This window comes from Heptranchias perlo, chromosome 9 (assembly GCF_035084215.1).
Source record: "Heptranchias perlo isolate sHepPer1 chromosome 9, sHepPer1.hap1, whole genome shotgun sequence".
Lineage (NCBI taxonomy): Eukaryota > Metazoa > Chordata > Chondrichthyes > Hexanchiformes > Hexanchidae > Heptranchias > Heptranchias perlo.
Genome location: NC_090333.1, coordinates 12,910,053 through 12,934,328, shown reverse-complemented (window position 1 = coordinate 12,934,328; position 24,276 = coordinate 12,910,053). Strand labels below are relative to the sequence as shown.

Below are 24,276 nucleotides of genomic sequence, written 5' to 3'. Positions count from 1 at the left end.
CTTCCTATCCATTCTATCTAGTCCCATCATAATTTTATACACCTCAATTAAATCATCCCTCAGCCTCCTGTTCCAAAGAAAACAACCCCAGCCTTTCCAATCTTTTCTCATAGCTAAAATTCTCCAGTCCTGGCGACATCCTCGTAAATCTCCTCTGTACCCTCTCTAGTGCAATCACATCTTTCCTGTAATGTGGTGACCAGAACTGTACACAGTACTCAAGCTGTGGCCTAAGAAGTGTTTTGTACAGTTCTAGCGTAACCTTCCTGCTCTTATATTCTATGCCTCGGCTAATAATGGCGAGTATCCCCTATGCCTTCTTAACCACCTTATCTACCTGCCCTGCTGCCTTTAGGGATCTGTGGACATGCACTCCAAGGTCCTTTTTTCCTCTACACCTCTCAGTATTCTTCCATTTATTGTGTACTCCTTTGCCTTGTTTGCTCTCCCCAAATGCATTACCTCACACTTCGCTGTTCTGAATTCCATTTTCCACCTTTCTGCCCACCTGACCAGTCCACTGATATCTTCCTGCAGTCTACAGCTTTCCTCCTTACCATCAACCACACAGCCAATTTTTGTGTCATCTGCCAACTTCTTAATCATGCCCCCTTCGTTGAAGTCCAAATTATTTATATATACACACACCACAAAAAGCAAGGGATCTAGTACTGAACCGTACAGAACCCCACTGCCTTCCAGTCACAAAAACACCTTTGCTTCCTGCCACTGAGCCAATTTTGGATCCAACTTGCCACTCTCCCTTGGATCCCATGGACTTTTACTATGATGGATAAACAGTTCTGGGATATGGTTCATTTCCCACATGGAGCACTGGACAGCATTTTGTTCTGCTCGCAGATGCGATATAAACTGCACCCACCGGGTCCTCCTCACACAGACTTGCCAATCTTTGCTTATTAGCAGCAGCAACAATTTTTTTTGACAAGCAACCTATCCTGATCCCAGGCCATGCTTGAAAAAATAATTTCCCTATCAGCCCCCTCCCTCCTTCCTCTCTGGTTCTACAGGCGCTCTCACCACTCTCCTTGTATGAGCAATGGGCTATTCAACTCTACAGTGCATCACTACAAAAGCTCGACACCATCCAGGACAAAGCAGCCCGCTTGATCGGCACCCCATCCACCACCCTAAACATTCACTCCCTTCACCACCGGCGCACAGTGTCTGCAGTGTGTACCATCCACAGGATGCACTGCAGCAACTCGCCAAGGCTTCTTCGACAACACCTCCCAAACCCGCGACCTCTACCACCTAGAAGGACAAGAGCAGCAGGCACATGGGAACAACACCACCTGCATGTTCCCCTCCAAGTCACACACCATCACGACTTGGAAATATATCGCCGTTCCTTCATCATCGCTGGGTCAAAATCCTGGAACTCCCTACCTAACAGCACTGTGGGAGAACCGTCACCACACGGACTGCAGCGGTTCAAGAAGGCGGCTCACCACCACCTTCTCGAGGGCAATTAGGGATGGGCAATAAATACCGGCCTCGCCAGCGACGCCCACATCCCGTGAACGAATTTTTAAAAAATCAGCCCCCTCCCTCCTCTCTGGTTCTACAGGCGCTCGCACCACTCTCCGTTTATGAGCAATGGGCTATTCAACTCTACAGTGCATCACTACAAATCCCCGACCTGTCGTCTTCCCAACACTCCAGCAGGGTGATCAGGAGCAACAATCCTGAAGTTAATACCTTCCCACAACCGTCTCCACACCCACCAAACCCACCAGGGGCACTGAGGCCAAACGTGGCCCCACCCTCACCTGACCCAGGCTATCAACGAACCCGAACCAACAGGCCGGGAATGGAGGCCGGAGCTTCCCAGTCCGTGTGGCCCAGGCACTCACCACATTCGGCCGTTCCTGCCGCACAAGGCCCAGAATCGCCGGCCCTTCGGCGAAAACTAACCCCGCAGGCCCGGTGTGGCGCTTCCTACCTGCACTCCTTCCGTTCCAGAAGCGATGCGGCTGACGAGCGAGCCCAGCACAATCCCCAGGCTCCACAGGTAGAACGGCGGCCTCAACCCGGCTCTGGGGGCCGCCATCTTTACCGGAAGTAGAACCGACGCCCTACGATCGTCCGGCGACCTCCGCCGCACGCAGACTTCAGTTCCGCGCTGCCTGCGGGCCTCACCCACTCATTCACTCTGTTCCCATTGACATTTAATATCCTTTTAACCGCATAATTTGTACTTCAATATTAACAATCGAATTCCTTTGCTGTGAAGTGTACTTAGCTGAATCTATATTGGAAGGAATCTTACAACACCAGGTTATAGTCCAACAGTTTTATTTGAAAAAACCGTTGGACTATAACCTGGTGTTGTAAGACTCCTTACATTTGTCCACCCCAGTCCATCACCGGCATCTCCACATCATGGAATCTATATTGGGCCAGATTTTGCTGTCAAAATAATGGTGAGGCTAATGACGCTTGCGATTATTTATGTGCAAATGGTACAGCCGTCTAGGCCCTAAGGTCTGGAATTCCCTCCCTAAACCTTCCCGCCTCTCTACCTCTCCTCCTTTAAGACGCTCCCGAAAACCTACCTCTTTGACCAAGATAAAGATTGTGAGAGCGTCATCATCACAAGGACTACAGTGGCTGAAGGAGAAGACCCACAGCACCTTCTCAGGGCCACCAGGAATGTGCAATAAATGTGGCATCACCCACATTGTGAGAACAAATTTGAAAAAACAATGGCCATGAAGCCACACTGTAGGATACCAGTGGAGTGACCCCCTCAACACATCCTGTTCAAATTCCTCCTCTCCCTGATCCAAATGTTTAAAATAAATGATTTAAGGTCTTTACTAAAAGCACGTTGAGTACTCATACAATGGAATCGCACAGGATCATTTCAAGGCCACTGTTAGTCCTGATGGCAACAATAACAAGTACGGTGTAACATAGGGATGGAATCACATCAAAGTCATCGAATTCTTCATTGGATAAACTAGATGTCTGGCAAGGGCCTGTCGGTTCATGTACAGAGATGAGACTGAAGAAGCCAATTTGACCAGTAAAACTGGGCTCATGTGAGAGAGGATTAAAAAATCACCATCGTCCCCCAGCAGTAAAACTTCCTGCACTGTAGCAGGACCAAACATAATAGAACAAGCAATCAAATGCAAAATACTGTGGATGCTGAAAATCTGTTTTTATAATAGAACATGGAGTTGTGATCACCAACGGCTTGTGGTGGAAGGAAGGAAATGAAGATGCAGCTCCTCGGTGTAAAAATCCTTGACTGTCATAGTTATTGGATCCCTAAAGATCACCAGGGTGATCTTCCACAGCCATACCACACACAGTATCCGAGGAACATAAGAGATAGGAGCAGGAGTAGGCCATTCGGCCCCTCGAGCCTGCTCCATCATTCAATGAGATCATGGCTGATCTGATTTTGGCCTCAACTCCACTTTCCCGCCTGTTCCCCACATCCTTTGACTCCCTTTCTGATCAAAAATTTGTCTAACTCAGCCTTGAATGTATCCAGTGACTCAGCCTCCACAGCTCTTTGGGGCAAAGAATTCCAAAGGTTCACAACCCTCTGAGAAAAGAAATTTCTCCTCATCTCCGTCTTAAACGGGCGATCCCTTATTCTGAGACTATGCCCCCTAGTTCTAGATTCCCCCATGAGAAGCCCCAGGTCTGGACGAGATTATCCTAGCGAAGACGCGGGGAGTACTTCATTTTTTTCTCCCAGTCCGTTTACCACCTCCGATATTTTTGTAACTAAAAGTGTTCAAAGAAAATGAAGAAAAAAATCAACTAACTTTTTTTTAATGTCCCCTATGATATTTTTCTCTTGGGGTTCGCTCACAGCAGTGTCCGGGCGATTAATCTTTAATTCCTGAAGACTCCGGGGTAATCCGGGATCAATAAGAAACGTACTCAAATGGATCTTAACCACCGCTCCCATTTTCTCTCGGACAGCGGGTGCTGGTAATGGAGGAAGGCTGCACCGGAGCCACTGGGAATGGAGGAGGCGTGGGCTGGTGCTTGGGATGGGGATCCCCTATCGGTACACAGCCGGCGGGATGGACCGCACCCCCTGGGATCTACCCGCCTTTCTTCAGCCACATTCCCGGCCCGCAGGAGCCTTCTCCTCTTGGCCAGATTTTCCAAGCTTCTCTCTCCCTCTGTTATGCTGTAACCACTTACACCTTCCTCTGGACCCATTTTTTGTTTCTATATTTGTCTCATACCATCTGATTTTGCCTTGCACCATCACCCTCTCTCATATTCCCTCCATGTGCCCCCCACCCCACTTTTCCTCAGTCTGCATTTGCTTAAAAGCTGGTAATCTCTTAACACCTTCCAGATCTGACGAAAGGTCATCGACCTGAAACGTTAACTCTCTTTCTCTCTCCACAGATACTGTGGATCCACAGTATTTTCCTTTAGTCCTACTAAAATGGGATTTCATGCCCAGTGCCAACATCCCTCATTTTAATCAGCACAACATTTTTTTAAAAGCAGGTTTATACACAGCACACTGAGGAAATCTTCTCCTGTTGTCGCTTAATTTCACAATCCCAGTCGAACTCCCGGTATTGTATGCTACTTGGAATAATGTATTTACATACTTATTCCTTTCGATGAAAACCAAACGTTCCCTTCTACTTTTAAACCACACCCAGTGGTTGCATGTTGAATAGCCTGAGGCAGAACTGCCACCCACCTCGTCCGAAGCCTTACGCACCAGATAATAGGACCATTGTTTTATCTGTCATTATATCTGGAAGCACAAGAGAAAAATCGGGACAGATGGGTTGAAAAAGGCCCCAAGTGAGTGGATAAGGGTGACCCAGTAGACATTTTTTACCTGGCCTTTCAAAAAGCCTCCAATAAGAGGCTTCTGGACAAGATAGAATCTTATGAAATTAGTGGTAATCTGTTGCAGTGGATTGAGAATTGGCTGAATGCCAGTAGACAATGGATCATAGAATCATAGAATGGTTAAAGCACAGGAGGAGGCCTTTCGGCCCGTCAAGCCCGTGCCGGCTCTCTGCAAGAGCATTCCAGCTAGTCCCACTTCCCCGCCCTTTTCCCGTAGACCTGCAAATTTTTCCCCTTCAAGTACTTATCCAATTCCCTTTTGAAAGCCACGATTGAATCTGCCTCCACCACACTTCCAAGCAGTTAATTCCAGTTCATAACCACTCGCAGAGTAAAAAAAGTTTTCCTCACGTCGTCTTTGGTTCTTTTGTCAATCACCTTAAATCTGTGTCCTCTAGCTCTCAACCCTTCTGCCAATGGGAACAGTTTCTCTCTATCTACTCTGTCTAGATCCCTCATGATTTTGAACACCTCTATCAAATCTCCTCGCAACCTTCTCTGCTCTAAGGAGAACAACCCCAGTTTCTCCAGTCCATCCACGTAACTGAAGTCCCTCATTCCTGGAATCATTCTAGTAAATCTTTTCTGCACCTTCTCCAAGGCCTAAACATCCTTCCTAAAGTGCGATGCCCAGAACTAGACACAATACTCCAGTTGTGGCCAAACCAGTGTTTCATAAAGGTTCATCATGACTTCCTTGCTTTTGTAATCTATGCCTCTATTTATAAAGCCTAGGATCCTGTATGCTTTTTTAACCGCTTTCTCAACCTGCCCTGCCATCTTCAATGATTTGTGCACATATGCCCCCAGATCTCTCTGTTCCTGTGCCCCTTTTAGAATTGTACCCTTTAGTTTATATTGCCTCTCCTTGTTCTTCCTACCAAAATATATCACTTTGCACTTCTCTACGTTAAATTTCATCTGCCATGTGAGTGCCCATTCCACCAACCTGTCTATGTCCCCTTGAAGTCTATCATTATCCTCCTCACTGTTCACTACACTTCCAACTTTTGTGTCACCTGTGTTGGCCAGGGGCTACAGAAACTACTGAGTTTATTCCGAACTGCTGACACACAGGCAAAAGCAACTTTTGAATTGAAGTAACCTGAGTTCAGTCGCTGGCCTGAGCTGGCTGGAACCGGTTTGAATTAGCTAAGTTTTGTGAAAGACAAAGGAGATGTGATAAGACACAAGTCCTTATTTAGAAAAGGAGTAATGAGGTAATGCTACCTAAGTCCTTGGGACAGAGCCAATGAGGAGAAGACACAGACTAGGCGAGAAAGCCTAAACCAACGGGAGAGAGAGACAGCACAGCTTGAAGAGGTAAGATTCGGAATAAGAATGAAGAATCTCGGCGTGGAGCCAGAGCGAAGACTCAGGAGACCAACCATCGCGGAAGTGGAAGGACCTACGTCAGGGACGTAGAGACAACGTCGAGAGAGAGAGAACGGAACGCCTGGCCAGCGTCAGCTCTCCTTTTCGGGTATTATCCTTTATATTCTGTGACCACTCAGGGAGTGTCAGAGAAACCTAGTGGGTGTGCGTTTAGATCCTAGTTTGGGTGTAAAACTGTATAACCTGGTGTAAACTGCATGTCTATATCTAACCAGACGTATAGCGTTTAGATCCTAGTTTGGGTATAAAACTGTATAACCTGGTGCAAACTGCATGTCTATATCTAACCAGACGTATAGCGTTTAGATCCTAGTTTGGGTATAAAACTGTATAACCTGGTGCAAACTGCATGTCTATATCTAACCAGACGTATAAGCTATATGTATATGATCTAACGACGTGAATAAAGCAAATTGAGAGTTAAGAGAGAATTGACCCTTCTCTTTGTACTAAGTCAATAACCGTAACCGGTGACCTCCGGTCAACACCTGCAAATTTGGAAATTGTGCCCTGTACACCCAAGTCCAACTCATTAATATATATCAAGAAAAGCAGTGGTCCTAGTTCCGACCCCTGGGGAACACAACTGTACACCTCCCTCCAATCTGAAAAACAACCATTCACTACTCTCTGTTTCCTGTCACTTAGCCAATTTCATATCCATGCTGCCACTGCCCCTTTTATTCCATGGGCTTCAACTTTGCTGCCAAGCCTATTATGTGGCACTTTATCAAATGCCTTTTGGAAGTCCATATACACCACATCAGCCGTATTGCCCTCATCAACCCTCTCTGTTACCTCATCAAAAAACTCTATCTAGTTAGTTAAACATGATTTGCCTTTAACAAATCCATGCTGACTTTCCTTAATTAATCCACCCTCGTCCAAGTCACTGTTAATTTTGTCCCGGATTATCATTTCTAAAAGTTTCCCCACCACCGAGGTTAAACTGACTGGCCTGTAGTTGCTGGGTTTATCCTTACACCCTTTTTTGAACAAGGGTATAACATTTACAATTCTCCAGTCCTCTGGCACCACTCCCGTATCTAAGGATGTTTATAAGATTATGGTCAGTACCTCCACAATTTCCACCCTTACTTCCCTCAGCAACCTAGGATGCACCTCATCCGGACCGGGTGACTTATCTACTTTAAGTACAGCTAGCCTTTCTTGTACCTCCTCTTTATCAATTTTTAGCCCATCCAGTATCTACCTCCTCTTTTACCGTGACTTTGGCAGCATCTTCTTCCTTGATAAAGACAGATACAAAGTACTCATTTAGTACCTCAGCCATGCCCTCTGCTTCCATGCGTAGATCTCCTTTTTGGTCCCTAATCGGCCCCACCCCTATTCTTACTGCCCGTTTACTATTCATATGCCTATAGAAGACTTTTGGATTCCCTTTTATGTTGGCCACCAGTCTATTTTCATACTCTCTCTTTGCCCCTCTATTTCCTTTTTCACTTCCCCTCTGAACTTTCTATATTCAGCCTGGTTCTCACTTATATTATCAAACTGACATCAGTCATACGCCCCCTTTTTCTGCTTCATCTTACTCTATCTCTTTCATCATCCAGGGAGCTCTGGCTTTGGTTGCCCTACCTTTATCCCGTGTGGGAATGTACCTAGACTGTACCCAAACCATTTCCACTTTAAAGGCCACCCATTGTTCGATTACAGTTTTGCCTGCCAATCTTTGATGCCAATTTATCCGGGCCAGATCCGTTCTCAACCCACTGAAATTGGCCCTCCTCCCATTAAGTATTTTTACTCTAGATTGCTCCTTGTTCTTTTCCACAGCTAATCTAAACCTTATGATACTGTGATCACTGTTCCCTGAATGTTCCCCCATTGACTCTTGCTCCACTTGACCCACCTCATTCCCCAGAACCAGACCCAGCAATGCCTCCTTTCTTATTGGGCCAGAAATGTTCTGATCAAGAAAGTTCTCCTGAACACACTCAGAAATTCTTCCCCCTCTCTGCCTTTTACACTATTACTATCTTGGATAGTGGTCAATGTATTTGGATCTGCTTGGAGACCGGTTAGCAGTGATGACCCACAGGGGACAATGTTAGGACATTTCCTATTTACTATTTTCATTAATAAAGAAGGAAAGAACTTGCCTTTGTATAATGACCTAGATGTAGGTGTTGGGGAAATGATCCGCAGGATTGCAGACAACATCAAGACGTGTGCGAGTGTTAGGACTGTAGAGGCTGCTCGACTACTGCAAGCTGATCTCGATGTGTTGGGAGAATGGGCCAGTGTTTGGCAAATGACGTTTAACTGAGAAAAGTATAGTGTTATGCATTTATGCAGGTCTAATGCTAAATACACATATGCTCTACAAGGAACAGAATTCAAGCCAAAAAACTATTGTGCAATGTTCTCTAAAGGTTCATGACCAATTGTAAGGAAATATAGGTTTTAAAAGGTATTTAGGGGAGCTAGGCTGAACTGAAGGGGTTAAATAGTCAAAGCTCTGGTTGAAATTGCTGTGTCAGCAGATAGAATTCTTTTGAATGAACTTGCTAAGGCTGCAGGATGACTAAAAGCCCATGAGCATCCTGTTATTGCAAACTAGGTGGGGGGATGAACACAATGGTATTTTCACTCCACGATGGTATCTTCACTCCTTCAGACATACTAGAATGCTGAAGCTAGCTAGAACTCCCGTTAGCTTCAAGGTCTATAGGCTGATCCATCAATGCAGGAACTAAAGAACATTGTGCTAAGAATAAGGAGAGATAAGGGGATTCCAAGGTCTTGTCCCATAGTACGTGTTGTTTTGCGAAATACGTGATTGGATATATTTTACTGCAGTTCCGTTCTTTTGGGGTATAACTGGAGGAGTCTGAGACATTGTTAGTGTAGATGCAAGAGGAGCGAGAAGCGGACACACCTTCTACCCAGAATGGAACGGGTAATATAATTCTTTGTTCTGTACTGATAACCACTGCTTAGACACTTGAATGTGTTGATCCTTGTGTGAAGTTAATAAAGTATCACTACATCCAATTGGAGTCAGGTCAAATCTTGCCAAGAAACAGGCGACTGCGGCAGGACCTGACATATAGTGATATTTGTTTTCTTTGAACGAAGTCCCAGGGCTGACCTATTTGATCAATACATCAGTTTGGGTAGGAAACCTTAGGGGCATGCAGGAGACTTGCATTACCTGCCAGTAGTCAACGTGTTCCATAATGGCCAGCTGCATGGAGGTAGAAAATGCATTATTAAAGCAACTAGAGTATCTTTTCGTAGCGGAATTATTGTCTATGATGGGGAATAATGAGGAAAAAAACCTATAAAAAGGTGGTTAATTATGTCTGGAAACAAGTGGACGAGAAAAAGATTAAAATGGAGAAAGGTGGGCAGTTGTTGGTCTCTGCTGCATATTTCTGTGCGCATCAGGGCGACCAAATAAGAGGCGACCTGGAAAAAGAGCTTTGCCAGGTAAAACAAGAAGTCAATAGGTCACAGGACCTATCAGTAATGTTACAACAACAGCATAATAGTAGTTGTACCACTGCTGCACTCACGGTTAGGGCACAAGGAAATAAGGAGGAAATCAGGAAGTTAGAGAAGGAGAATGTGATTTGAGGCAAGAATTGGAGAACGTGAGGGGAGCCCTTAAAGAAATAATGGATCAACCAAACAGGGAGGCCGATCACACTTAAAGCAGACTTATAGTCTACGAGTTACAAGGTAAACTGGGACGCCAATCCACTATAGTGTCGTCTATCACTACGGGGAGTCCAGGGGACGATACAGACTGGGATCAACTAGATAGGGAGGCTGCGTGTTGTCACAATCCGGACCGTGGCAATTGGGAATGTCCTGTGACTGTGATTGTAACCCGGACAACAACCCCCCAGGGAGGAGGAGCAGTCATACTGGTCCAGGAATCCGTCCCTTTTAAACCTGACTCAGCCCAGGCGTCGGCGAAGGAATTGGGACTCATCAGGGACGGAGACAATCCTATAGTGGTCACTCGAGCCTGGGGAGATTTTAAAAGAGCTCACACCGAACTAGAAGATGCGGACCTTAAACGGGTGCTGCTGACCACTGTAGAACCTAAATTTTAAAAAATGCATCCTGGCAGCTGGTGGCTGTCAATTCGGATGCCCTACTAGCAGAGGAGAAGAAGAAAACTTTTAAACAGGAGAGCCAACACAAGCCTGGTAAAAGGTCTTTCCCATGAGAGATTTTAAATTGGTTCAGAATTGAGTTAAGTAGGAAACATTGGAGGTTGAAAATGGAGTGCAGAGATAAAGGATAAATGATTTAAAACAGGAGAAAGGAGACAAGGGAAGATTCTGTCTCTCCTCTTCTGTTACAAAATGGAGAATTTTCTTTAGTTTGAGTGTTTTTAGTCCCTGCAAGACTCTGAAAGAGTGTTTGTGAGGTGTGAAAGTTTGCTGTTGGCTGCTCTGCCCCAGAGCATGGTACATCAGCGAGACCATGCAGACACTGCGACAACGGATGAACGGACACCGCACAACAATCGCCAGACAGGAGGGTTCCCTCCCAGCCGGGGAACACTTCAGCAGTCATGGACATTCAGCCTCCGATCTTCGGGTAAGCATTCTCCAAGGCGGCCTTCGAGACACACGACAACGCAAAATCGTCGAGCAGAAATTGATAGCCAAGTTCCGCACCCATGAGGACGGCCTCAACTGGAATCTTGGGTTCATGTCACGTTACATGTAACCCTACCAGGGGGGAAAAATAAGTTATCTGTTTTTAATACAACTGGCCATTCTTTGTCTCTCTCTCTCTGTCTTTGTAATCTGACCGCTTGCGTATTCAGTGGTCTTAGGTGTAATGTTCCCCTGTCTGAACACCATCCATGCAGAGGTGTGATAACAGGCAGTTGGAAAGATTATCTGTAATCACCAGGCATTGTTCTCTGACTATATATGCGGTGCTTTGATGGAAACCTTCACACACCTGACGAAGGACGAAAGCTCCGAAAGCTTGTGATTTTCAAATAAAACTGTTGGACTATAACCTGGTGTTGTAAGATTCCTTACAATTTTCATAGCTTGTTATAGGAGAAAGGGAGAGGACCACAAGCTACAGAATGTGTTCTTTTGATTTCGGTGTACTGTCTTTTTAAAAAGCCTGTCCTCATTGTGAGTGTTTTCTTTTCGCTGTTGTGGGCCATGCCCCTTTTTAATGCTCGTTATGTGTTTTCCTCTTTTGTGTAATGTTACAAAGATTTTTGTTTAGCTGTGAAATCAGTTTTATTCAGTATTTTTACATTTTCTTGGAAAAGTGTGCCCAAAGAAAGAACAAAATGAAAGATGATGTAATTTTCTGAGTTTTAGTAAAGCATGTGCTATATTGATAACTTTATGTGCTCTGTCTTGTGGTTCAGTTTAAGATATTGCTGAATGAAATTGGAGTTATTGAGGTTAATTAATCTATTAATTTGTGAAAACCAGACTTTTATTGTGGTCACAGTGAAATTCTGGTTACGGTAATTTATGTGATGATTTCTAATTCCAGATATGAAATTAACATTTATATAACAAATTGGCATTTTGAATTTCTTAAATGCTTAATGATTTGAAGTAAATGTTGAGTGATTTGAAGTTTAAGTTGTGTTGAGTATTGGTGAGTGTGAATTGATGTGTTAAAATATTAGGACATTTTGAAGTAGTTCTATTTGTTTAATCATGTTTTATGGTATACTGGAATGTGATAGCTGTTAGCAAACTGACCCTTTAATCTTGTGATTGATGGTGATCAAACCAAAGTGACCATGAAGAAGGAAAAAAGAATGGTTAAAGGATCTCCGCTAACTCTGTGATAACAATCTGGAGTAGTTTCATAGAATGCTTAGGGTTAATAGAAGGAAATACTATTGATTTTCTGCTGTTTATAATGGATTTTCAATTACTAAGAATGGATAAAAATTGGTAAATCTTTTGTGCCTTCATGGCTCATGCTTTGAAAATTGGAAGTTAGAGAAGCTGATATTTATTATCCAGAGTTTAATTGTATTAGGATCTTTGTGCAAGTTATCACTGTTAGAAAAGCACAAAGACTTTTTGGAAAAAGATCCATTTCAACTTCTTTAGAGCACTTTTTGTTTTAATGGAATTACAGCTAATAAAAACTATTGTGATTGACTCCTCCCCATCCCCTGAACTTCCAGCATGTTAATCTGCTGACTTAAGAGGAGTTTTACTGTTGCTTAATGAGAGAGAGGGAGAAAACTTGGGAGAATGGTTTCCCCATGTACTTCTGGCGCAGTGCTTTGGTCAAGCATATAACATTTTTAAGTTTCTTAATTTAATTGGATATTTCCCCACGGTGATAGAAGGAAATCGTGAATTGACAAATTAACCCCTTGGGCTCTCAAGAAGAGCCATAGTGGATTTCCTGTTATTCTTTTCTTTTGCACAGGGAACTATGGTTTTCGGGACCGCATAAGTGTTAATGGTGCAGGATTACCAAGAGTAGTTCTTCGACATACAAGTGGCTTCACAAAGTTACGGAGCAACCTTTGCTGGAGGAATGATGGTGCAGGATATGGTCCAGTGGTGTGAAGAATTTAAGACCTAAACTGCAGACATCGGCAGATATTCAATATCACAGCGTGGTGACGGTTTGGACTGAAACTTTGCCTCTCAATGGCTCGGTTTTAACCCATTCATGGTTATTTATTGTCTTCCGAGACAGAGTGCTCGAGGGGACGGGGGAAATATGGGTTACATCCAAAAGTAATTACAAGCACTTCTGTCTCTACTGTAAAACCACCAAGGCTGGGCGTAATTTGTTTCTGAAATTGGAATTGATAAGTTAAATTGAAGTGAGTTGCTGTTCAAGCACTCGAGAAGGGAAAATTTACCTGTAGATTAAGGGGATAATCAAATTATATTTTAAAATAAAAGAAGTCTAAATGGTTCCTGTCCAATGCTGTGTATCAAGGAAGAAAGTATTTTGGGGGAAATAAAATTGTACATTGACAAATTCTGTCAGTCCAACAATTGGGAAATGAAAAGCGGTCCAAGAACAATTTAAGTAAAATAAACCAAAAATGTATTGATTTTGGACCAGACTGTAAATATTGAATTGGACAGTAAAGCTCCTCCATGAATGAGATGAAATGGTAATAGAATGGGATGTGTAAAATTGGATGAGAGGAAGTGATTGAGAATATAAGATAGAGACAGGGAAATTACACCACCAAATGGGAATTTCTCTAAAGTCATCACCCTGGGTGATTATGGGTAAATGAATCACCTGGGCATGATTTACCAAAAGATATCAATCTGGTCTAAATGTACAATCTAGTGAAAGTCAGGGAAATGTAGTTGAGAACAGTAAATTGATAGCTTTCTCATGGAGATATTTGTCTATTCTGAACAATGAGAAAACTGCATTTGATAGCCTGGCCACTATCCGAGACATCGAGACCCTGCAGGGGGGAGATAAGCGAAAACCTCCAGACACCCCCCGATCTTTTGATAAGATAACCTGAAAGCCCAAGAATGGCTACTGTGGACATGAAAGATACAAATGTTGCCATCAATTGGAAACAGAGGCCAGGATGAAGATCATCATTACAAAGGCCTATGGTCTGATGAGCTATTGGAACCATTCTTCAAACAGAGCAGTTGCTCTTACAGGATTGAATCTTACTGGACATATGACGTGTGCCATGGAAAATACATTCGGAAATACCATAAGGAGAAAGAAACTGGCCAGCAGAAAGTTAATATCCAAGAACATTACCTGTGATATGTTGCCTGTGAGGCAACTAGTATGCAGGAATACATGATGAAGATGTATTGAAGAACGGGTCTCAGACATGCTCAGTTACTTGTCAACAGCATGACATGAAATGGTTAATGTGGCTCAGGAGAGTGAGAAAACCTTTTAAGCAAGGCACTGACACATGCTCCATAGAGAAACCGACTAATTAATGAAACAATCAGAAAACACCGGTACCAATCAGAGGGATTGAAATTAAAGAAAAGAGGGACATAGTAATTTGGATTTCCAAAATTCAGGTATAGGTTCCTTTCAGTTAATAATGAAATTGAGAGAACTGAGCAAAAATATCAACAAGATGGATATTAGTACAAGGAGAGCTGGAGAATCTTTTAGGTCCATGATTTCTTGATAATATGGTACACTGTAGTTTCTGTACAGTGTATTATGATTTTCTTTGTCTATATCACGACGTGTGACATTAACCAAATGAAACTTAGGAGCAATATGTATACTTCTACATGTGTTTATGTGATAAAATGTAACTCAAGATGATCTTAGACAAGATCAAGAAGAGTTACAGGATAACATTAGATGAGGCCATGTGCCTGTTGAAGATTACAATTGAAAGACTGAAATGAAACAACGCAATGTTGACACTGAAAAGGGGACATCTACCCTTTCAAATTATGAATGATGGGAGGTAGCATACAACGTTGGGCAGAATCCATGGGTAAAATTACTCTCATATGGCTTTGTGCTCGTCCAAGGGATCATGATAGTCATTTTAATCATACTACTGAGATGTGTGAAGCGAACCTTGAAGAAAGTTAACCGTAGACAGCAGACCTTAGAAACCATAGCTTTGCTCAGAAGTAACTCGGATTGGTGTGAGGACTTGAGAGCCAGACTCTCTCGGCCTCAAAGTGGGGACTGTAAGGAAATATAGGTTTTAAAAGGTATTTAGGGGAGCTAGGCTTAACTGAAAGGGTTAAATAGTCAAATCTCTGGTTGCTGTGTCAGCAGATAGACTCCTTTTGAATTAACTTGCTAAGGCTGCAGGATGACTAACAGCCCATGAGCATCCTGTTATTGCAAACTAGGGGGGGATGAACCCAATGGTATTTTCACTCATAATGGTATCTTCACTCCTTCAGACATACTAGAATGCTGAAGCTAGCTAGAACTCCCGTTAGCTTCAAGGTCTATAGGCTGATCCATCAATGCAGGAACTAAGGAACATTGTGCTAAGAATAAGGAGAGATAAGGGGATTCCAAGTCTTGCCCCATCTGGACAAGTACGCGTTCTTTTGGGAAATACGTGATTGGATATATTTTACTACAGTTCCGTTCCATTTGGGTATAACTGGAGGAGTCTGAGACTTTGTTAGTGTAGAAGCAAGAGGAGCGAGAAGCGGACACACCTTCTACCCAGAACGGAACGGATAATATAATTCTTTGTTCTGTACTGATAACCACTGCTTAGACACTTGCATGTGTTGATCCTTGTGTGAAGTTAATAAAGTATCACTACATCCAATTGGAGTCAGGTCGAATCTTTCCAAGGCAATGATATGAGGGATGAGGGACCTCAATTATGTGGCGAGACTGGAGAAACTGGGGTTGTTCTCCTTAGAACAGAGAAGGTTAAAGGGAGATTTGATAGAGGTGTTCAAAATTATGAATGGTTTTGATAGAGTAAATAAGGAGAAACTGTTTCCAGTGGCAGAAGGGGCGGTAATCAGAGGTCACAGATTTAAGGTGATTGGCAAAAGAGCCAGAGGCGACATGAGGAAACATTTTTTTACGCAGCGAGTTGTAATGATCTGGAATGCACTGCCTGAAAGGGTGATGGAAACAGATTCAATAGTAACTTTCAAAAGGGAATTGGATAAACACTTGACAGGAAAAAAATTACAGGGCTATGGGGAAAGAGCAGAGAATGGGACTAATTGGATAGCTCTGTCAAAGAGCCAGCACGGGGACGATGGGCCAAATGGTCCCTTCCTGCACTGCACCTACTATGATACTATGAATGCCGTGAAGCTATGGCTAAAGCAAGCAGGGTTCTAGGATGTATTCACAGGAGAATTCAATACAAAACAAAACAGGTTCATAGCTCCTTGAAAGTGGAGTCACAGGTGGATAGGGTGGTGAAGAAGGCATTCAGCATGCTTGGTTTCATTGGTCAGAACATTGAATACAGGAGTTGGGATGTTTTGTTGAAGTTGTACAGGACATTAGTAAGGCCACACTTGGAATACTGTGTACAGTTCTGGTCACCCTATTATAGAAAGGATATTATTAAACTAGAAAGAGTGCAGAAAAGATTTACTAGGATGCTACCGGGACTTGATGGTTTGACTTATAGGGAGAGGTTGGATAGACTGAGACTTTTTTCCCTAGAGAGTAAGAGGTTAAGGGGTGATCTTATAGAAGTCTATAAAATAATGAGGGGCATAGATAAGGTAGATAGTCAAAATCTTTTCCCAAAGGTAGGGGAGTCTATATCGAGGGGACATAGATTTAAGGTGAGAGGGGAGAGATACAAAAAGGTCCAGAGGGGCAATTTTTTCACTCAAAGGGTGGTGAGTGTCTGGAACGAGCTGCCAGAGGCAGTAGTAGAGGCGGGTACAATTTTGTCTTTTAAAACGCATTTGGATAGTTACATGGGTAAGATGGGTATAGAGGGATATGGGCCAAGTGCAGGCAATTGGGACTAGCTTAGTGGTATAAACTGGGCGACATGGACATGTTGGGCCGAAGGGCCTGTTTCCATGTTGTAAACTTCTATGACTCTAACACATTTTGTATATTTTGTACAAGCCCTTGGTTAGGCCTTAGTTAGAATACTGTGTCCAATTTTAGTATCCTCCCATAGTGGGGGATATTGAGGGTTTGGAAAGGGTGCAGAGGAGGGCCATGAGATTAATTCCCAGTTAAAAATATCTTAGTTACTCAGATAGGCTCAAAGAGCTGGGTCTGTATATTCAGAAAAGCATAAGCTCAGGGGCACTTTGATCGAGGTTTATAAAATAATGAAGGGAGTAGATTGTTTTCATGTGGGCTAATAATTTAGATTAGGGAGGACCAGGGGGTCATGGTTCCAAGTTATGTAAGAACAGGACTAGGTTGGATGTTGGGCAGTACTTCTTTTCCCAGAGAATAATGGACCTGAGAACAGGTTGCTGTGCCTTTAAATGCTGATTCATTGCATTCCATCAAGAGAGAGCTGGATCAAGAGAGTTTCTGACTGGGGTGGAGATCACCTTGTACAAGAGGTAGGTATCCCATAATATAAATCAGGGTCAATGTGATCTCTGGGATTAATTTCGATCACCTAAAGGGGTCGGAGAGGAATTTTCTAGATTTTTTTTCTCTAATTGGCCTGGGTTTTTAATCTCTTTTTTTTTCCTCTCCCAGAAGATCAAATGGCTCCAGGTGGGGAGGGAATGTTTGTATCATGATTCATGCGGCATCACAATTGTATAGAACAGGCTATAGATGGACCTCGTCTTTCATTGTCCGTCATTTTTGCACGTTCCCATGAAGTGTACCAATACAACCATTTCAAGGTTCGACTTCATTTTTAAAGAAAGACTCTGATTTTGGATTCGAACGTAAATAAACAGGATTCTAATGGATCCATCAAAAGTTCAAACAACAGAAAAACATCGCAAATGTTTGGAAACCTGAAATAAAACCATAAAATTCAGAAATACACAGGTCAGCCAGCAGCTGTAAAAGTGAAAAAAAGCACAGGATAAAACCAGTTCTGATAAAGCTCTGATTCTCTTGTGCAGCCCCCCACCCATTTCCTTCTCTCCACCATTGGCGGCAGTGCCTCCAGCTGCCTAGGCCCTAAGCTCTGGAACTCCCTCCCTTAGCCTCTCCACCTCTCTTGCCTCCTTTAAATCGTTCCTTAAAACCTGTCCTAATATCACTTTACGTGGCTCAGTGTCACATTTTGGCTGATATCGCTGCTGTGAAGCACCTTAGGACAATTTACTACGTTAAAGGCGCTATATAAATGCAAGTTGTTGTGTCAAATAATTTTGGGTAGCGACAGAATGTATAATTGGGGGAGTATTTAATCTGTAATTAAACCCTGTGAATAAACTGTAATTAAATACCCCAGGACGACATAACCAGGGCTGATCTCAGGGAGGGTTGATTAAAGAAAAATTCATTCTTTTAAAAAACAATTTTAATTATTAGTTTGGGCTTAATGTAGGCAAACCGTCACCACAATTCTTCAGAGATCGCTGCTATGAACTGGGTCACAATAATTATCCGACATTGTAACGTCAAAAATAAAAGCTGTACGGTTGTTGTCGAGAGGCCAGCAACTGTCAGTCTACAAGAATATTTCCATTTGCAAATCAAAAGGGGCTGTTCCAGTTCCTTCACACGGTTGAGCTGGGGGGGGGGGAGGGAGGTTAGTATAAAAGGATGTGCAGAAACATCCGACGAAGCAAATCAGTGGGAAGGAGGAAGCAGGTTGTGGGAAGAGTTTAGCTGCTTCGCAACTGCGGCTCAGTCCCTCTCACCGCACATCACAGGTGGAGCAACACCGCTTCAGGGAGCCATGAGCACAGCCGAGGCGAAGGACTATCTCTCCAAGAGGCACATCCCCCAGCTGTTTGAGGTGAGCTATAGCTGTGTTGGGTGGGTGGGCTGGTTCTGATCTTACCACAAAGTGATGGCTTTTAACTCCCGCCTATTCTAAAAATTAAAGTTCAATCTCCAGCAACTCTGAACTCAAACTGAACGGGGTCGGTGGCTAAGATCCTGTCTCATTGAACATTTTATGAATCGTGACTTTATTTTCGGTCTGCAGTTTCCTTATTTCGGGATTTCGTGGTATTTTTTTTAAAAAGACACTTGCAGACAAGTAAAGTTCGCAATATGCGATTTTGTAATTAACAAATGTAATTAACACCGTTAATGACACCTGATGTAATTTCAGATTTGACGGAGGGGGACATGAAGCTGCAATCAGGATTTGGACGCTGCTGTTTGGTCACTTTGGGAGGGAGGTGGGGCGGGGGGGATGTTGTTTTATACCCGTTCTTCACAGGGGAAGTTGGGCCGGGAACTGATGTTTCTGCACTGCACATTTGGAAGTTGGGGTGAGGTGGGGGAGGGGTTCTGTGTGGAGTAGCTTCCATTGATTGCATTCCAGGCATTGGTTGGCACTATGTGGGGAACGTCAATGGTTAGCAGGTAAAAGAAAGAACTTTTTTTTTTATTCATTCATGGGATGTGAGTGTTGCTGGTGAGGCTGGCATTTATTGCCCATCCCTAATTGCCCTTGAGAAGGTGGTGGTGAGCTGCCTTCTTGAACCCTGCAGTCCATGTGGTGAAGGTTCTCCCACCTATTTATAGGATGCATTTATATAGCACCTTTCATGACCTCAGGATGTCCCAAAGTGCTTTACAGCCAATGAAGTACTTTTGAAGTGTAGTCACTGTAATGTAGGAAACAAAGTTAGTGATTGAGGGATAAATATTGACCAGAACACTGGGAGAACTCCCCTGCTCCTTGTTGACCGGATGTAGGATCTTCTATGTCTGGGAGGGCAGATGGGGCCATGGTTTAACATCACAAGTAAAAGGCAGCACCTCTGATAGTGCAGAGCTCCCTCAGTATTGCACTGGAGTGTCAGCCTAGATTTTTTTTGTGCTCAAGTCTCTGGAGTGAGATTTGAACCATGACTTTCCCTCTCTGAGGTGAGAGTGTGACCCACTGAGCCACAGGTAGCACCTAGGCCTCAAGATCACCGATACAGGTGACCGTCCAAGTGTTCAAAATCAACCCCCCTTGTTCCAGTGCGGATGTTGCAAGGATGTAAAAATTGTATAGACCGTGCACTCATTTCAATGTTGTAACTAAGAAATTGAAAGGGGCTTGCAAACCAGAACAGAAAATTAGATGGGTGTTTAATGGGTGGAGCTATGGTGGAAGCAGTCTCCAGCCCCTCTCTACAACTGGTTACAACAACTTCCATCGATATTGTGCCTTTAATGTAGAACAGAGGTCTCAAGGCACTTCACTTTGATGTAATCAAAAAAATGTACTCCAAACCAAAGAAGGAAATATAAGGAGGTGGGGGTTAGGAGTGCTTAATGAGGTGGGTTCTTAAGAGTCTTAAAGGAGGTGGCAAGGTTTAGGGAGGGAGTACCAGAGCTTTAAGCCTAGACACCTAGGCACTGCTGCCAATGGTTGGGAGAAGGGGGGGTGCACAAGGGCAGAGTCAGAGGAATGGAGAAATGGGGTGGGTTTTGTAGGGCTGGAGGAGGTTCGAGGTAGGGAGGGGGTGAGGCAATGAAGAGATTTGAACACCAGGATGGGAATTTTAAATTTGAGGTGTTGGGGGGGGCGTCAGTGAGCATGGGGTGATGGGTAAATGGGTCTAGGTGTGAGATGCACCCACTTTACACCAGTTTATCTGTAAAATCATCTCTAGGGATTACTGAGTTCTGATTAGAAACGTGAAAAACTAGGGCTGCGTTCATTAGAGCAGGGAAAGTAAGGGAGATCCAACGGTAACGTAAGACTGTCCTGAAGAGTTTGAGAGAACATAAGAAATAAGAGCAGGAGTAGGCCCCTCGATCCCACTCCGCCATTTGGTAAGGTCATGGCTGATCTTCGTCCTCAACTCCACTTTACCATCCTTTCCCCATATCCCTTGATTCCACTAGAGTCCAAAAATCTATCAATCTCTGCCTTGAGTATACCCAACGACTGAGCATCCACAGCCCTCTGGGGTAGAGAATTCCAAAGATTCACAACCCTCTGAATGAAGAAATTCCTCCTTATCTCAGTCCTAAATGTCTGACCCCTTATCCTGAGACTATGCCATCTCTGGTTCTAGACTCTCCAGCCAAGGAAAACAGCCTCTCAATATCTACCCTATCAAGCCCTCTCAGAATCTTATATGTTTCAATGAGATCATCTCTCATTATTCTTAGCTCCAGAGAGTATAGGCCCATTCTACTCAATCTCTCCTCATAGGACAACCCTCTCAGCCCAGGAATCAATCTATTGAACCTTTGTTGCACTGCCTCAAAGGCAAAATATCCTTACTAAGGTAAGGAGGCCAAAACTGTACAAAGTACTCCAGGTGTGGTCTCACTAAGGCCCTACACAATTGTAGCAAGACTTCCTTACTCTTGTACTTGAACCCCCTTGCAATAAAGGCCAACATACCATTTGCCTTCCTAATTGCTTGCTGTACATGCATGTTAACTTTCTATGTTTCATGTACAAGGACACCAAGTCTCTCTGAACACCAACATTTAATAGTTTCTCACCATTTAAAAAATATTTTGTTTTTCTATTCTTCCTACCAAAGTGAATAACCTCACATTTCCCCACATTATACTCCATCTTGCCCATTCAATTAAACTGTCTACATCTCTTTGCATCCTCCTTACAACTTACTTTCCCAATTAGCTTTGTATTGTCAGCAAACTTGGATACAATTCACTCAGTCCCTTCATCTAAGCCATTAATATAGATTGTAAATATCTGAGGCCCAAGCACTGATCCTGTGGCACTCCACTAGTTACAGGCCTGCCAACCTGAAAATCACCCGTTTATTCCTACTCACTGTTTTCTGACCGTTAACCAATCCTCTGTACATGCTAATATATTACCTCCAACGCCATGAGCCCTTATCTTGTGTAAAATCTCCACGTGATATCAAGAACCGGCTGAGTGCACTGGATACAGCAAAGACTATGGGCCCCGACAACATCCCAGCTGTAGTGCTGAAGTCTTGTGCTCCAGAACTAGCTGCGCCTCTAGCCAAGCTGTTCCAGTACAGCTACAACACTGGCATCTACCCGACAATGTGGAAAATTGCCCAGGTATGTCCTGTCCACAAAAAGCAGGACAAATCCAATCCAGCCAATTACCGCCCCATCAGTCTACTCTCAATCATCAGCAAAGTGATGGAAGGTGTCGTCGACAGTGCTATCAAGCGGCACTTACTCACCAATAACCTGCTCACCAATGCTCAGTTTAGGTTCCGTCAGGACCACTCGACTCCAGACTTCATTACAGCCTTGGTCCAAACATGGACAAAAGAGCTGAATTCCAGAGCTGAGGTGAGAGTGACTGCCCTTGATATCAAGGCAGCATTTGACCGAGTGTGGCACCAAGGAGCCCTAGTAAAATTGGAGTCAATGGGAATCAGGGGGAAAACTCTCCAGTGGCTGGAGTCATACCTAGCACAAAGGAAGATGGTAGTGGTTGTTGGAGGCCAATCATCTCAGCCCCAGGGCATTGCTGCAAGAGTTCCTCAGGGCAGTGTCCTAGGCCCAACCATCTTCAGCTGCTTCATTAATGATCTTCCCTCCATCATAAGGTCAGAAATGGGGATGTTCGCTGATGACTGCACAGTGTTCAGTTCCATTCGCAATCCCTCAAATAATGAAGCAGTCCGAGCCCGTATGCAGCAAGACCTGGACAACATCCAGGCTTGGGCTCGTAAGTGGCAAGTAACATAAGTGCCAGGCAATGAACATCTCCAACAAGAGAGAGTCTAACCACCTCCCCTTGGCATTCAACGGCATTACCATCGCCGAATCTCCCACCATCAACATCCTGGGGGGGGGTCACCATTGACCAGAAACTTAACTGGACCAGCCATATAAATACTGTGGCTACGAGCGCAGGTCAGAGTCTGGGTATTCTGCAGTGAGTGACTCACCTCCTGACTCCCCAAAGCCTTTCCACCATCTACAAGGCACAAGTCAGGAGTGTGATGGAATACTCCCCACTTGCTTGGATGAGTGCAGCTCCAACAACACTCGAAGCTCGACACCATCCAAGGCAAAGCAGCCCGCTTGATTGGCACCGCATCCACCACCCTAAACATTCACTCCCTTCACCACCGGTGCACAGTGGCTGCAGTGTGTACCATCCAGAGGATGCACTGCAGCAACTCGCCAAGGCTTCTTCGACAGCTTCTCCCAAACCCCCGATCTCTACCACCTAGGAGGACAAGAGCAGCAGGTACATGGGAACAACACCACCTGCACATTCCCCTCCAAGTCATACACCATCCCGATTTGGAAATATATCGCTGTTCCTTCATCGTCGCTGGGTCAAAATCCTGGAACTCCCTTCCTAACAGCACTGTGGGAGAACCTTCACCACACGGACTGCAGTGGTTCAAGGCAGCTCATCACCACCACCTTCTCGAGGGCAATTAGGGATGGGCAATAAATGGTGGCCTTGCCAGTGACGCCCACATCCCATGAACGAATAAAAAAAAACAATGATAAGGGCTCATGGGGTTAGGGGTAATATATTAGCATGGATAGAGGAGAGGGTAAATAGTGAAAGATTGGAGTAGAATTTCCACAGGCATTCTTCCCATCACCTGCAGAAATGGCGTAAACAGCTGTTTCTACAGGATTTTTCCACGGCTCCAGTGGGAGATGAGGAAACGCCCCCCCCCTCCCCCGACCATGGGAATTACACTGCATTATCCCTACTAGTCGGTGAATCGGGTGATAAACTCGGGATTAATACTCTCAGGATGTTGGAAAAAATGTTTTCACACAAAGTGTCATAAGATGATTTAAAGGATTTGATAGGGTAGATGGAGAGAAACTGCTTCCTCTGGTGGGAGAGTCCAGAACAAGGGGGCATCACCTTAATATTAGAGCTAGGCCTTTCAGGGGTGATGTCAGGAAGCGCTTCTTCACACAAAACGAGGTGGAAATTTGGAACTCTTTTCCCCCAAAAAGGATGTTGAGGCTGGGGGGCAATTGAAAATTTCAAAAACTGAGATTGCCACAAGTAGCCATTGGAGCCTAGTCAATCATGACATTTAAAGGGGGAAAAAAATCTTAGGATCTAAGGAAAGAGTAGTGGAACAGGATTGGAGTGGCTGGCTGCGAGTAGAGCTCGGACTAGCATTGCAAGGATGGGCCTACTGGCCTAATGCTGAAATTTCTATGGTAATACCAGCAGCCCCGTGTCCCTATCACCTCCGTTTAAAGATACATTAATAGTTTCTGACAGGTGCTGATTTGTGCAATGATCTCCATGCCAATCCACAGGGAAATCACAGAAATGTCAGGAAAATGTCTCCTCATATGTCACCACTGTACACAATGCAGCATGAACTTTTTGGGAATCATTAGTGGGATGAAACGTGAGGTGAAAGTGATCAGGAGAGGAGCAGCAGCTGATTGCAGGAACTTTTAAAATCCGACCGGTTGGCTCTGTTCAGTGCCCGTGATGTGTTGTTTATA

General features: G+C 44.1%; 2 protein-coding genes across 2 annotated transcripts in view; one reads left to right on the top strand and one right to left on the bottom strand.

Moving 5' to 3' along the window:
* pigk (phosphatidylinositol glycan anchor biosynthesis, class K) overlaps positions 1 to 2,106 on the bottom strand; it is a 101,950-nt gene extending 99,844 nt beyond the window's left edge. The window contains exon 1 of the mRNA XM_067989868.1: positions 1,967 to 2,106. Within this exon, the coding sequence (XP_067845969.1) occupies positions 1,967 to 2,074 (108 nt within the window). The 5' untranslated portion in view covers positions 2,075 to 2,106. The remainder of the gene's footprint in view (positions 1 to 1,966) is intronic.
* Positions 2,107 to 18,494: 16,388 nt separating this feature from the next.
* Positions 18,495 to 24,276, top strand: part of ak5 (adenylate kinase 5) — an 85,069-nt gene continuing 79,287 nt past the window's right edge. Inside the window, exon 1 of the mRNA XM_067989647.1 lies at positions 18,495 to 18,649. Coding sequence (XP_067845748.1) covers positions 18,590 to 18,649 — 60 coding nt within the window. The 5' untranslated portion in view covers positions 18,495 to 18,589. The remainder of the gene's footprint in view (positions 18,650 to 24,276) is intronic.